Here is a 14,894-nt window from a genome sequence, read left to right on the forward strand (position 1 = left end):
ATATTTAAATTGAGCTGAGGAATCAAATATCAAAGTAGGCAATTTGTTCGCATACAGTGTTAGACATGCAAGTAGTACCTTTTCCATTTGGGAATTTTAATTTGTAGCGACAGCCAATCAGAACATTTGGGCTTTTTCCTCTATATTTATTTGTATTAGGACATTAGTATAAATGAATCTACAGCATTTTAAAATTTAGACCTTACAAAACTCCACATTTAAATTCTAGCAAAGCATCCTCCACACACGTTGGGATCATTCTTGTTGTGTTCGGTCTTGGCAGAGAGGTCAGTAATGGATATGTGTGCTCTGGGTACTAGGTATGTGCTATGACTATGTGATCCTGGCTCAGGATTTTCTTAGGAGTTCTCATTAAGCTGTGTAAGCAGTGTGCTCCCAAATTCATGGTCAGAGATAAAAAAGGCAAGCAGTCTTTACCTCCCTCTGCCTTGCCTTGCCAGGGAAAGTCAGGCATGACAGGTATGTTGGGACTCACTTCTACATGTCTGTTTTTAGCTGGTTCTATTTTTAAACCACGCAGAAACTAATTCTAAGTCTTAAAGGTCGACTGACAATTTTATCTTTGAGTTACTAATTTTACTCAAATTTTCATCTTCTGTGTTGAGTGCCTTTTCTTCCTGATTGTATCCTAGCATTTTCTTAGTTTTCAGGGACTAGAGGAAAACACAATTTCTGTGAATTTCTTTCATTATCCCGTCTGTTCTTTGTTATCATGCTTTCATTGGTAGGTTAAATCTCCGAGAACTTGGACCACTGGCAGCTCATATGCGTTGGTTTATCTGGCTCATGGCGGCTGGAGGAACGATTTATGTATTTCTCTACCATGAAAAGTAAGAAAAAATAATTTACATTTGATAGTTTTAAAATTAGTTGCCTAAATTTTGTCTGGTTCACAATCTAATTTCTTTCCTATTTTTCTCTTCAAAATAGTAGAAATACATAGATAGAATAAATATTACTTTAAATAAACCTTTGAAAGCATTTAGTATTCATCATTTGTGGACAGATTGCTGTGGGACTGAGTGAAAGGCACATGTGTGGTACAGTGTGGATGAGAGACGGGATGGCTTAGTCACTTTGAGTCAGTAGGACCTCATGTCTCATTCTGAGGCAAGCTAGCCTTACCCTCTGAGATTCACTCACCACCCGATACAGGTAACCCTTTGTAATGTTTCTGTGAAGGTGACAGATATTAAGTGCCCAGCATATTTACCTAGTTAAGAAACTAGAGAGTGTTTGTTCCAAATAGGCTTCCCTGAGAAAAGGGCCACGTGAAAGGACATCTAAACCCTTAATATTTTAGCCCTGGTACACAGTTCTTTACCACTTATTTGTAGCTCATTTTCATAAGTGTTTAGTAATATTTTAGAAAAGGCTCATTGAAACTTATCATCTTGGTCCTACAGAAGCTTCAAGGTCAATTTCAGAACTTTCATGTTATGCATCAAATAAGTGACTCACCTGGAAAGTAGAGTCTAAGTGTCCCGGTTCCTCTTCTATAGCTTTTTATTATCTCATATGCTTGAATTTGAGAAACTCACCACCATGAAATCATTGTCATTAGATTGATTAAATCACAGTTTATTAAATTCGTTATTATGGTTGGCAGAGTGGCTTTCCAAATTGAACATAATTTGTATTTGTCACTGTATTATTTTCTCCTTTCAGAAGAAAATGGTAGTTTTCACTAATTTTCTCTGATTTTGAAATTAACTTAAACACCCTGTGATCATAATTGGCAATGCTGAGTGATATTATGCAGCATATGTAAATTCAAGGGAACAGTTTGCTTCTTGCACTCAAACCCCTAAATTACACCCTTGGATAAAAATAGGAAATAAAATAAGGCAGCTATTTCTCTTATTCCAGGCCTTCTCATGTAAACCAAACCCTTGAACCTATTCTCCTGATGTTGTTGCTTCTTGGTATCTTGGTAGGTTTTGAGTATAAAATATTGAGACTGAAGTGTGAGTCACGTTGGCCATTTAGTTCGGCAGAAATGAAGAAGTACTAATTGTGTCAGGTGCTATTCTAGGCTCTGCCGATCCAAATGTCAGTAAAACTAGGTGCCTGCCTTTGAGGCTTATAGTATAGTTGGATTGGGCAAAAATGTAAGTTGAATTTTAATACAGTGTGTTTCTTAGAGTTTTCATATCTTTCATGTATTTCACAATGTGATGACCCTCGGAAATTGTAGTTTGTACAAATGCAAAATGAAGAGACGAAGCTGTCTCCTCACGACTGCTGTTCCTTTACCCCTGACCAAACGAGCCCCCAAGCTGCATTTCCATCTGTCTTCAGCTTCACTTCAGCATAGCTCTAGATTGAAAAGACAGGAAAGGGAAGGAAACACACTAAGACTGGAAAGGGAAAGACATAGGGTGAATTTAATTCCATTTAACTACAGTACTTTTGGCAGAAAACATTTTCTAGGTAGCATGTGGAGTTTCATGCCTTTTTAGTCCTGGCAGAAATGCTGGCCCATTGTTAACTCAATCAGGGTATGATGGGTGGAGGCCTAGTGGTCTCCTACTGAGAAATGCATTTCATTTGAGTAGTTAAAAGTTTATATTTCTCTTTTAAAATAAAAATGGAAAAGCTGGCATGTAAATGATCTAACTATTAAATACATAAACCAAATTAGCTGTATTTCTGTTCTTGCAGGTATAAAGTGGTTGAGCTCTTTTTCTATCTCACAATGGGGTTTTCTCCAGCCTTGGTGGTGACGTCAATGGTAAGAAGTAACTTCATAATTTTAGTCATTTTGTTTTTAATTGGGGAGAATCTTACATGATTGTACTTTTTTGAAGTTGGGACATGTCCATTAGCTAGCTAGAGACTAAAAGCAAAAGCACGAAGAATACAGAGTGCCAGCAACTTGCAGTAGGTACTAAGATTGGGAAGACTGTACACCTGAGTATGTTCTCCCCTTTTTATATTCTTCAGTATTTATTTATTTCTTTTGGATAATCTGTTTTTCATCCCGCCACCCTCTCAACCCTTCTCCCAAAGAGGTATGTGATGACATGAAGGTGGATATTTCTGCTTCAACTGCTTGGCTTCTCAATCCGAATTCTCTGGAAGGGCAAATTTGGAGGTATCTTAAAATGAAAGAAAAAAAAATACAAATTACCAACTTGCAGAGTCTCAACAATTAAAAGGACATTGAAAGGCATCAGCTTCAGCATTCTATTGGATATCTTTCAGATCTCTTTCCTGTTAATATTTCTTTCACTTGCTTTTAAGTCATACTTTCTTCCCAATGAAAGTATTGTTTTTTTTTAACTTTGCTCAAACTACCTTTTGAGAACTTCTTTAGTAGCCAGTGTAGATTTTGAATTCCTTTTCACATTGAATTATTGTTTAAAAACCTATGCGTGTCTGCCACTTTGAAACATATTTGAAACATAATATGTAGTATTATGAGTTCAATGATAATACTTGGTTACTTGGGCCTTTAGTTTATGTACTCCAGTGTCTTATGTTCTGATTTCTTTGTCACTAACCACTGTAATAATTAAAGAGTCTTCCATGTGTTTAGTTTGAACTCTCTTTCCACCTGCAATGGTCAGAAAAGCTGTATCTGTGATTTTGCTCCTGAACTCATAGGAGCAACATAAGGACATAATTACACTATATATAGCACACTTGCCTTGGTCACAAATGTACCTGTAGGAGTTAAACCTGATTCTGTTCTGGTTTTTTTTCTTTTTTTCAGGGACTGTGCCTTATGAATATGTAACAAAATGTGTTTTCTTTGACATAGGAGGTTTACAAAGGCTTTAGTAATTACGTAGTATCAAAAGTACATATGAGTTAGTTGGTAAAGGTAGCAGAGAATGGTGAGGAGAGAGAGAGAAACTGCTGAAATGAGAAAGTGGCCACGATAGCAGTATAATTAGAGGGTAATTCAGGACAGCCAGAGCAATATAAGCAAAGTCTATCTAGATAAGTTACTAATTATTAGAATAGAATTTCAGGTAAATTCCCTTTGGGTATTATAAGAGCAGGTTTGTCTAGTATGTTTACTGTACCAAACCTTTAATTGGCATTTTCATAAGTGGTAGATGACTGATGTTTGTGATAACCCAACAGGATAATCCCCACACTGCCTTCAACAGGCAGATACAATTCGTACTGGATAAGAGGCCATAATAAAATTTTATAATGTCTTTGGGGAAAGTTCAGGCTGTTATGGGAACACAAAACCAAAGTAAGTATAAAGGCGATGGCTGAGCTGATTTGGAAAGACGAGTATGAGCTAAGAGATGGTCAGAGGAAAGCAAGTGCTGGGGAATAGAGCACCGAGAAGCCGGGGCTGGGGGACGCGGAGTCCACAAGAGACGATCAAGATACATGCTCTTTAAATTGAAAATGTGTTACAAATATGTCGTGAATGTTTAACTAAAAATGCTTATTACATTGAAAGGCATATTGCCATCACTCCCCTCAAAGTACCGCCCCCATTTTAAACACTTGTCCCTTTCTTCTTGCCACTTTCTGAAAGAGTTTTAGAAGTTCTCTGGAATGAATGTCTCTGTGAGGCGTGATCAGAAATAACAGTGCTGCTGCTGACTGCCATCCAGTGGAGAGGCAGGCTTGTGTCCTCATTCACTTCATGCACTGGGCCTGGCACTGTGTGACTTGGTTCTTTCCTCAAGTCAAAACAACTATGAAAGGTAAAGGTTTTGAATGGGCTCGGGTCATCGAGGCAGCCACAGCAGCACAACTGAAGACATTCACGAAAAGGACTTCCGGAACTGCTTCAAAAAGTGACAAGGGGGATGGAATGAATAAGTGTATTCAGAGTAAGGGGAGTATTTTGAAGGGAATCAATGGCAATATGTCTTTTACAGTAATACATATTTGCTATATTTTTTTTAATCACTTCACGTATATTCTGTGCATGTGTAGGGTGGGTAGTATGCAAGTGGCATAAACCTTGTGGTAAAGTTGGAGAGCTAGACAGAGTCCAACTCAGAAAGGATCGCATAAGCCATCTGAACCAACAGTACCAGTGCGAATGAAGACTCAGAACTCTGTTTCTGGTCAGATTCATGGCCATTAGGCTTTTAACCCATGTGCCACAAAGAACTATAAAACTGGAAGGAGTCAAAGGAACTATTTCTTGGCATAGGACACAGACAGAGACGGTTCAGGACTATGATCTTGCGGGAAGAGTAACCAAAAATAAACTTCAAGTTCTAACTAGTTGCTTCCCTGGACACTTTCCAAATAGCCACAAAAGGAAATGGAGGCCAGAAAGTGGAAGAAGAAACAGAAATTGGCATTTCCGACTAAGACAGCTGCAGTTTGTGGCATGAGGGAGATGGAGAGAAGGGAGCTACTTAGGGGACCAGCTCCAGAAATCTATACAACAGTTTCCTTGGCCAGATTTGAGCAAGGCTCTGCAAGCTCTGGTTGAAAATAACTATTTGAAGGCCCTGAGACAAATAGAGATTCCAGAATATGCTCAGTGCTAGGAGGCATTGGCATTTCAACCAGTCATGCTGAGCATCGCAGGCATTCAGGTGACCATACCAAAGCCACACCTTGGAGGCAGTGCTACCCTAGCTCGAGACTGATGGCTGGTCTAGAACTGTCATAACTATGGCCCAGACCAACCTCAAAATGGTCAGATTGATCCTTCAGTAAATAAACCATCTGCCAGAACAAAACCATCCACAGAGGAAGACAACAAAATCTACACTCTACAAACTTGGCAGCCTCCATCTAAATAAACACCCCCAGATAGGCAAGAAACAGGAAAATGACACATACCGAAGGAAAGAAAAGTCAAGAGAAACAGACCCAAACATGACAGAGGTGTTGAAATTTGTATGCAAGGATGTTACAACATAATGAGCAAACAGATGAGGAATCTCAGGAAATGAATGGAGACTAAAAGCAAACCAAATAGAAACTCTAAGTCTTAAGAACTGTACTGTCTTGCAGAGAAAAAATGTGTTAAAGAGGTTTAACAACAGATTGGTTACTATAGAAGAAAGGGTCAATGAACTTGAAGCCAAGTCCATAGAAACTACACAAACTGAAACACAAGGGAAATAAGAGTAGTTAAAGAATGAGTAGCGCCTTAGTAACATGTTAGACAATATCAAGTTGTCTAATGAAGTTTAAGAGTAATAATGATTGAAACTTCCAAAAGTGGTGAAAAATCTCAAGCCACAGATCCACAAAGCGCAATGAAGCTTGAGCAGGATACACATAAAAAGAAATAGACTGAAGGGTGAAGAAGGAAATCTTAAAATCAGCTGGAGGAAAAGAGCAGAGAGAAGAATGACCATAGCATCTCAGCAGAATTGGGGAGCAAGAATACAGTGTAATGGCACCTTAAAACAATGAAAGGAAAAACCTTACCAACTGCAGGCTGAAACTCAACTCATAACACTACTGTTAAAAATAAATCAAAAGTGCTGAAAATGATACATTTGTGAGTGAATACAAAAGACTTTTTCATATCTTAATTTCTTCAGAAGGTAAGTGAAGAGTTACAACACGAAGAAGTAAAATATATGACAACAAAGGTGGAAATAGAGAAAGTGAAGTACACTGCTGTAAAGGCCTCATCCTTGTGTGAGACGACATATAATAATAAAGGTATACAAGAGCTGACATTTAAATTTTTAAAATTATAATAAAAGATGCATTGCATTTAATCCAACTTAGCATACTCTCCCTTCATTCAAACGCACTTACTTATCTTACTGTTAATGCCACTTTCTGTTTTTATTGTTTTGCTTGTTTTTGAGACGGGGTCTTGCTTTGTAGCCCAGGCTGGCCTCAACTTGTAGCAATCCTCTTGCCTCAGCCTCCCAAGTGCTGGGATTACAGGCATGTGGCAGGTGCCACCACGCCGGCCTCTTGCCACTTTCTGACGCTGTTCTGAATATCCTCTTTAATGAATGTCTTTATGACATATGATAAAAAATACAGTGACTGCTGCTGTCGAGTACGATCCAACGGAAAAGGAGGCTCATAAAAACATTGCAGTGTGTGCTCAGCCACCTTATTCACCAAATCTGACATTGTGCAACACTCTTCCCCAAAATCAAAATGACCTGAAAGGTAAACATTTTGAGATGATTCCGGACACAGAGGCAGCCATGGCAGCTCAACTAAAGCTGCTCACAAAAGAGGACTTCTAGAACTGCTTCAGAAAGTGGCAAGAATAAAATGTTCGAACTAAGGGGGATTAATGGAAATGTGTCTTTTTACTGTAATAAGTTTAAAAATTTTAAATACTTTATATATGTTGTATTATGATAAGGATGTACTTTGTCATCCACCAAATAACTGTAAATAAAAAAACATAGCAAATAGGTAAATAGTATAGCTAAATAGCCAAGAAAAAAGATAAAATAGAATACTCAATTTAATCTAAGAAGTCAGGATAAGAGGAACATAGGAACAAAAAGCATAGATGAAACAAAATAGAAAACAAATTGTAAGATGAGAGTCGTAAAAGCAGCTATCAATAATTACCTGTATTATATAGAATAATAGTTATATGATAATGAACTAAACACTTCAATTAAAAAGCAATGATTTTCAGACTGGATTTTAAAAAAGCAAGACTGCTGTTTAAAGTGAAACACTTTAAATATGAAGAGACAGGTTAAAAGTCAAAGGATAGAAAAGAAAACATTGTGAAAAAACTATTATAAGAAAACATAAATGGCTATTTAATGTCAGTCAGAGCAGATTTGAAGACAAAGACTTTTAACGGAGGTGAAGAAGGGCATTTCATAATAAAGGGCTGTTCCATCTGCAGTGGTGTGTCACCTAGCAAGGAAGCTTCAAACACATGGAACAAAATCTAGAAGTAAAACAGAAACAAATCCACAATACAATTGGAGATTTTAACAATCCTCTCAGTAATTGAATGAGCAATTAAAAACAAGGATAAATGAAGTAGTAAGAGATTTGCATAACAAAATCCATGGGACTAACCTAATTGGCATGTCAGAATACTCCACCCAAAACTACAGTGCACAAATTCTTTTGATCAAAATAGATAATAAATGGGGCCAGGGATTTAGCTCAGTGGTTTCGCGGAGCAAGTACCTTAGTTCGATCCCTGGTACCAAAAAAAAAAAAATAGATAATATACTAAGCCATAAAATAATCTTCAGTGAATGTCAGAGAATTAAAATTGTACAACAAAAAAGATGTGGAGAATTCCCAAATATTTGAAAATTAAACAGTGCATTTGTAACTAAAAATCAGTCTCTGGACGGAATGATAATAAAAATGCAACCTGACGGTGAGCTGCAGCCTGAGGAGTGCTAGTAAGAAAATGAACTGCCCTAGATGCATCTGTTGTCATAACTAATTTTGTCAGCTTGGCTAGGCCATGGGTACCCAGATATTTGTCAAGTACCAGTTGAGATGCTGTGAAGGTACTTTTTAGGTGAGATTATTATTTAACTCAGTAGATGCTGCATGAAGCAGATTATGCTCCATAATGTGGGTAGACCTCAAGGAATTAAAAAGCATTCGGAGAAAAAGACAGGTCCTCCTAAGGAGGGTTTTTGCTTCTAGACTGTCATCTTTAGATTTGGGCTGCAACATCAGCCCTTTCCTGGGCCTTCAGCCTGCAGCCCGCTCTGGAGAATTCAGACTTGCTGTTCCATAATTGCATGAGCCCCTCCCTCCCTTCCTTCCTTCCTTCTCCTCTCTCTCTCTTTTTTTCTGAAACAGATTCTCACTATGTATCCTAGGCTGGCCTTGAACGCACAGTGATCCTGCTACCTCAGCCTCCCGAGTGCTGAGATTATTGGCGTGTCCTACCACACCTTGTACATGAACCAATTTCTTAAAATAAAACAATACACACACTCTCACACATACAAAGATGTATGCATATCCTATTGGTTCTATTTCTCTGAAGAACTCTGACTAACACAATTAGAAAAGAAGAGAAATTCTACTGTATGCTATTAAGAAAGAACAAATTAACCCCAAAATAAATAGCAGTAAGGAAATTAAGAATGGAAATCAGTGAAATAGAAAATGAATAAACTGATAGAAGTAGAAATTCTTTGAAAATACTACAGTTGGTAAAACTTAGGTAGACTAAGAAACACAGAAAACATAAAATACCATTGTGAAGAATAAAACAGGGAGCATCACTATAGATCCTACAGATATTAAAAGGATAAAAAAGAAGATATATTAAATCAACTTCTTTTTTTTTTGTTAAATTCTTTTATTGGTACATTTTAGATATACAACACAATTACATTTCTCATTGGGAATTGTACCTTTACATAATGCACCTTGGTTCTTATTTTTTCCCCATTCCTAGCCCTCCCTTCACCCCCTCCACCCTACCCTATTTACAAAGACTTTATTTCCATTTTTTCCCCTTCTCAGCATTTTTCCTTTCCCTTCTTTCCTTTAAAGTCAACTTTCTACCCCAAAAATTTGCAACTTAGATGAAATGGACAAATTTTTTGAAAGACAGTTTTCCCTACAGAAGACTCAAGAAGAAAGGAGATCTGGCTAGTCATATATCTTTTAAAGAAATTAAATCCATAACAAAACACTTCCTACAAAGATAACCCCAGGCCTTGATTGGTTCGCCGATAAAGTCTATCAAACATTTAAGGTAAAAATAATACTGTGTATGTATATAGGAAATCTTAAGAGACCTACAAAAAGTTACTAGAACCAAGGCAAATTTAGCAAGGTGGGAGGATACAAGGTTAAAAGAAGTAATTACATTTGCATATATTTAGAATTAAAGTAATTCAACGGGAGATTGGAAGTTTTTTCCAGAAATGGTATGGAACAAATAATGAACTTCAATTTCACACCATACACAAACATCAATTTGAGTAGCTCAAAGACCTAACTATAAAGCCAAAACTATAAAGATTCTAGAAAACATAGAAACTTTAGGAAACATAGGAGCATCATATTATCCCAGTTTTGGGATAAGTATGTGTTTCTTGGGCCACAAAAGTACCCTAAGTTGGACTTTAAAAGTTTTGCTCATCCTTAAAGACACCCTTAAAATGAGTAGGCACACTGGAATCAGGGAGGAAGTATTCACTCTTGTTATACATGACAAGGAACACAATCTTTAAAACTCTGTGCGTGTTTGTGTGCTTTACGTATATATCTCCAAATCAATAATAAAAGGACAATCCTATAAAAATGATTAAAATATTTGAACATTTCACAAAGGAAGATACACAAGCATCCAGTAGACCTTTGAAAAGACGCTCAGTACCATCAGCCATCAGGATAATGAAAATTATAACCCCAGTGAGCTACCACTGTACACCCTGGAGAATGATTACGATTAAAAAGACAGAACACTCCAGTACTAGCAAGGGTGTGAAGTAACGGAAACCTCCTAATATATTGTTGGGCCAAATATAAAACATAACTATTTCAGAAAATTGCTTAATTATAACAATTACACATATATTTATTCAGTGAGTCAATAGGCAGTACCCAACAAAAGAAAACATGCATCTACAAAAAGACTTGCAAAATAATGTAAACATTTTATTCATAGTAGGCCCCAAAGAGAAAGAATTAATAAATTATATTGAATAAATCAATGGACTACTAAGCAATAAAGTGAGATGCATGAGTATACAATAGTATATGCATGAATCTCCAAAAATGTTAGACTGAGGAGAAGAGAAGCCAGTCGCAGAAATGCGTATATGGTGTATGTTAGGTGAAGTTCTAAAACAGATGGACTTGGTCTGGGCTGACAGTGATAAAAACAGTGGTTACCTTGGGCCCTGGGGGTGTCCAGCGGTGGGAAGGGATTCCAAAGAACTTTAGGGGTGTTGGGGTTACAGGGATGTGTACATTTATCAAAAGTCATGTTATTCCCTTGAGATCTGTGCATTACTCTTTCAATCAGTCATCAACTTTTTAATACCTTTCCCCCAGCCCCACCAAATAAAAGTTCAGGAACCAGACAGACCGCCTTAATTCAAATCTTGATTCTGTCCCTTGGAAGCTATGTGTCCTTGAGCACATTACTTAACCTCTCTATGTTTTTGTTTTTTGCATCTGTAAAATGGAGATAATAACAGGACCTAATTAAGGTTGTTGTGGAAATTAAAATGAGTAGATACAGGGAAGTGCTACAAATGTTACTAACAATAATGACATGGATAATGGAGAGAAACTATTTTACAAATAAATAACTCTTAGTCTTTGAAAGTTGGTCAGGTATCTCAGTGAACTATTAACAGCTTGTGTGTGTGTCAAAACCAACTTGTGTACTTGGTTTGGTCTCCTGCTTCTTTTAACAAACAAAAAGTGGTGTCTGTCAAAACCTAGCCAGAATCACAGGGGTGCCTCTCAAAGCAAGAGCGGGACGGTGACCCTTTGTGACTTTGCTCAGCTCACTTCACTGCTCTGGTCCAAGTTTCCTCCTCTTTGCAATAAAATGGTTGTGTTAGTAAATCGCTCTTATTACTTTGAGTCCTGCACCCCTTGGAGAATCTGATGAAAACCTTAATCTTCTCCTAGAAATGTGTTCCTGATGTGCATGGAGAATTTTGTGTAATAGATATTTGTTGCTCTATTACCTTTAGGAAGTAATAAATGTCTGTGATACATTAATTTTTTTGTTTCTTTTTTTTAAAAATCTGGCTGAAATCCATTGTTGTTAAGGATAAGAAATCTGATCAGTCAACATGGGTTGGCTCCTTCCCCTTCTTTTGTTCTTACAAAATCCTTGTTACCTTTAAGATGCATGTTAAAAATAAGACAGATCCTCACACCTCGTCCTTTGCTCATGCTCCTCCATTGTTATCATTGCTTTCAGCCCAGGCCCATGGCCCATTTGAAGCATATGGCTGAGTTCAGCTCCCCTTTGCTCTTGCTAGGCTTGGTCACAGGACCTGCTGTGAGGCTCACAAGGCTGCTGTAGTCAGTACCCAGGCCGGCAGATCCTGTGGCCTTTCTGTTGCTAGTCCTTGGAGATCAGGGCACTGACTTGTTTCTTTGTCAGCTTCCAAGCACTGCCTCTTTTCTTTGCACTCTCATTCATACAAGCCACTTTAATCTTATAGGTGGACCTAGATTCCGAAAACCAAGAACAGCCTGAAAAAATTCTTTTTGTCAAAAAACACATCAGACTGTTCATGTTAACGTCCTGCTCAGCTCAAAGACAAAAAGGCCTGGAGGAATCCAGGAGTTAGGGAAATACCTATGGCCTTGGATGTCCCTTTCGAGCTATAATTTTCCTGTGTCAGCCATAAGGAAGCTATATGCTCACACAAGCCAGGAAGTCTGAAAAAGCCATGGTCATAGAACAGCGGTTGAAGAGGTCCAAGGGAAGTAAAAACCCCAGCTGAGAGGTAGATTATAAGTGGAGTAGTTTGGGCCTGCCTGCCTAGGGGAGGAAGCTTTTAAAGGGGAAGATGAGAAGCAAGAATTGCACTTCGTTAAAGTGATCTTCTAAGCCTCTGTTGATTGCAGTCTGCTTAAGCATGCATTAAATGAGCAGAACGTGCTGCTTTGTGGTGTGTGGCTGTAATGTTCGATGTGATCCAGACCAATTGAGAGGGTAATCCAGGTCAAAAACAAGAGACTTTGTCTGGTTGGTTGATATTTTCAGATTAGCATTCTGGCCACACTGAGCTGAAATTCAGGAGCAGAAGGAATGCCAGTTACCGCTGCAGCTTGTCACATCACAATAACTTCAAACTTCTATTTCTTCCTCTTGACAGAACAACACCGACGGTCTTCACGAACTTGCCTGTGGGGGCCTAATTTACTGCTTGGGAGTTGTGTTCTTCAAGAGCGACGGCATCATTCCATTTGCCCACGCCATCTGGCACCTGTTCGTGGCCACGGCAGCTGCAGTGCACTACTACGCCATTTGGAAATACCTGTACCGAAGTCCCGCAGACTTCATGCGCCATCTGTGACCAGTCCGTGCTAGGTCTCCAGGCCAGTATCATCTCAGCTGTGGCACTTAGGAGTGGGGCAAGAGGTGAAGATTGCACAGGGGAAAAAAATGAAGCAACTGCACTGACTTTCTTTATGTCTTTTGAATAGAATTACTGTGAAAGTATAAAAGCTTGTTCTGGGATTGCCCACCCCCACCCCTCCCAGCTAACAAATAAGTAGAGAATCAATTATTCATTCCATCCCACATCCCACTGTTATGAAGGACTCTGGATAGATTTGGCCAGCTGATGTTTACAAACCAGAATTTTGTATTTTAATTTTACAGATTTTACTACATGATTTTTCTAAATTTCTAGGTGAGGTTGTAAAAGTCAGTGCAATAAGAAAATTTCCTTTTTAAGAGGAAAAATTGTTTTTATCACTTTCCCATTCACTGTGTAAAGAATCGTGGACAGAACTCACACAACTCTTTACCATGTTTCATCTCGGCATAACATGGTTGTTTTTTAAATAGTAGCTTTAGGGTTTTGTAAATTTAAAAAAATATACTTCATTGAAGCAAATCTCTGTGGTTACTCATGCATGTTGTGAATTTCACAGCAACCTATCAACATTCCACAAGTGAACAAACATTATACCTCTTCTGACAGTTTTATTAAATATGGAGAAATTGCCAATTTTCAAACACTGCAGTTTTCCAAACTTCTGCCAACCTCTAACTCTGAATTCAGTGCTGCTTTGGGCCATATACAGGACCTAGTTTGGTTTACCAATGATGGAAAAGTATTTTGATATCATTCACTTTTTCAAAAGATCCAACTTTTCTCTATGCCTTTGCCATGTTTTCTTCAGGGTCTCTTTCAATAGGGGATGAGTAATCCATCTGTATTACGATAGTCTTATTGGGGTAGCCATCTGCTGAGCATTGAGAGTCGCAGTGAATAATTGCTTTTTTGCCTGCTTGGTGCCCAGTGGTGAAGTCATTGTCACTTGGCTTTGTAGTACCTGTTTGATAATCATTTTAAATTGTGGGGCTAGATGTATAAATTCACATTCCTACCTTTCTTCTGCATCTCTCAGTATATTGCTTTTTGTTTTGTTTGTATAACAGAAAAATATTTAAAACACTGACAAGTAGAAACTCATGTCTATAGTCCATGAGTTATATTCTGACTCAGTGGAGTGGTATTTATATATGTATATATCATTTTTGGTTTTGCCCCTATTGTCTTATATTAAGATTAACAAATTAGTGGCTTTATTGATTAATCGCTCTTGTTGGTGTTTTAAGAAATGAAATAACCTTGCCTTTAGATCAGGTGCCCATATTGCCTGTTTTTCTAGTAATGGGCTTGCTCACTGGACTTGCCAGTCAACAATAAGCTTATTAACTGAAAAATTATACTGATGCAGCTTTAAAAGATAATTTATTTGATGTGTATGTTTAGAATGCTGTTTGGTGAGTTGTAGGGGAATGAGGAGCAGAAGAACTGACACTTCCTGGTGAATTCTTAAAAAGGCAAGATACCTAGTGATGACACTAGTCACATCAGCCCTGTATGCATGATTCTGAACATCTGGGTACCTGTTGTTTTATTGTGCATATTTTCCTGTTAATATGTTAAGTTTTGTGGATTCATTGAAAGTCTACTCGAAAGTAACACTATCAATACCACTCAAATGTATGTAAAATATTGTGCTGTAGAGTAAAATAAAATTTTACTTGGATTTATTCCACTGTGTCTCAATCAGATGACTGGAAATAATATGCATATTTGAGAACTTGAATTCATCTAGCATTTATATACTAATTTTTTTAAAAAATCAGAATGGAAAGAAAAACAAATGCACCCTTTCATTTGTAATGTGCTGTTCTGCTTTTAATAATTGAAATGCCAGAGCCAGTTCAAGACAGACACATTATCAAATTAAAACATGGGAGTCAGGCCGGAAGATTT

General features: G+C 37.7%; 1 protein-coding gene across 2 annotated transcripts in view; it reads left to right on the top strand.

The window, feature by feature from the left end:
• The window catches only part of Mmd (monocyte to macrophage differentiation associated), a 28,993-nt gene extending 14,325 nt beyond the window's left edge, over window positions 1-14,668 (top strand). Inside the window, exons 5-7 of one of the 2 annotated variants that reach the window (XM_004859781.3) lie at window positions 750-851; window positions 2,686-2,755; window positions 12,753-14,668. In XM_004859781.3, coding sequence (XP_004859838.1) covers window positions 750-851; window positions 2,686-2,755; window positions 12,753-12,953 — 373 coding nt within the window. In that variant the 3' untranslated portion in view covers window positions 12,954-14,668. The remainder of the gene's footprint in view (window positions 1-749; window positions 852-2,685; window positions 2,756-12,752) is intronic. The other variant, XM_087202616.1, reaches the window with a different exon arrangement.
• The last annotated feature ends 226 nt before the right edge of the window (window positions 14,669-14,894 follow it).

Source organism: Heterocephalus glaber, unplaced genomic scaffold, assembly GCF_053883595.1.
Source record: "Heterocephalus glaber isolate CG9 unplaced genomic scaffold, H.glaber_assembly_v1.0 deba00001773, whole genome shotgun sequence".
Lineage (NCBI taxonomy): Eukaryota > Metazoa > Chordata > Mammalia > Rodentia > Bathyergidae > Heterocephalus > Heterocephalus glaber.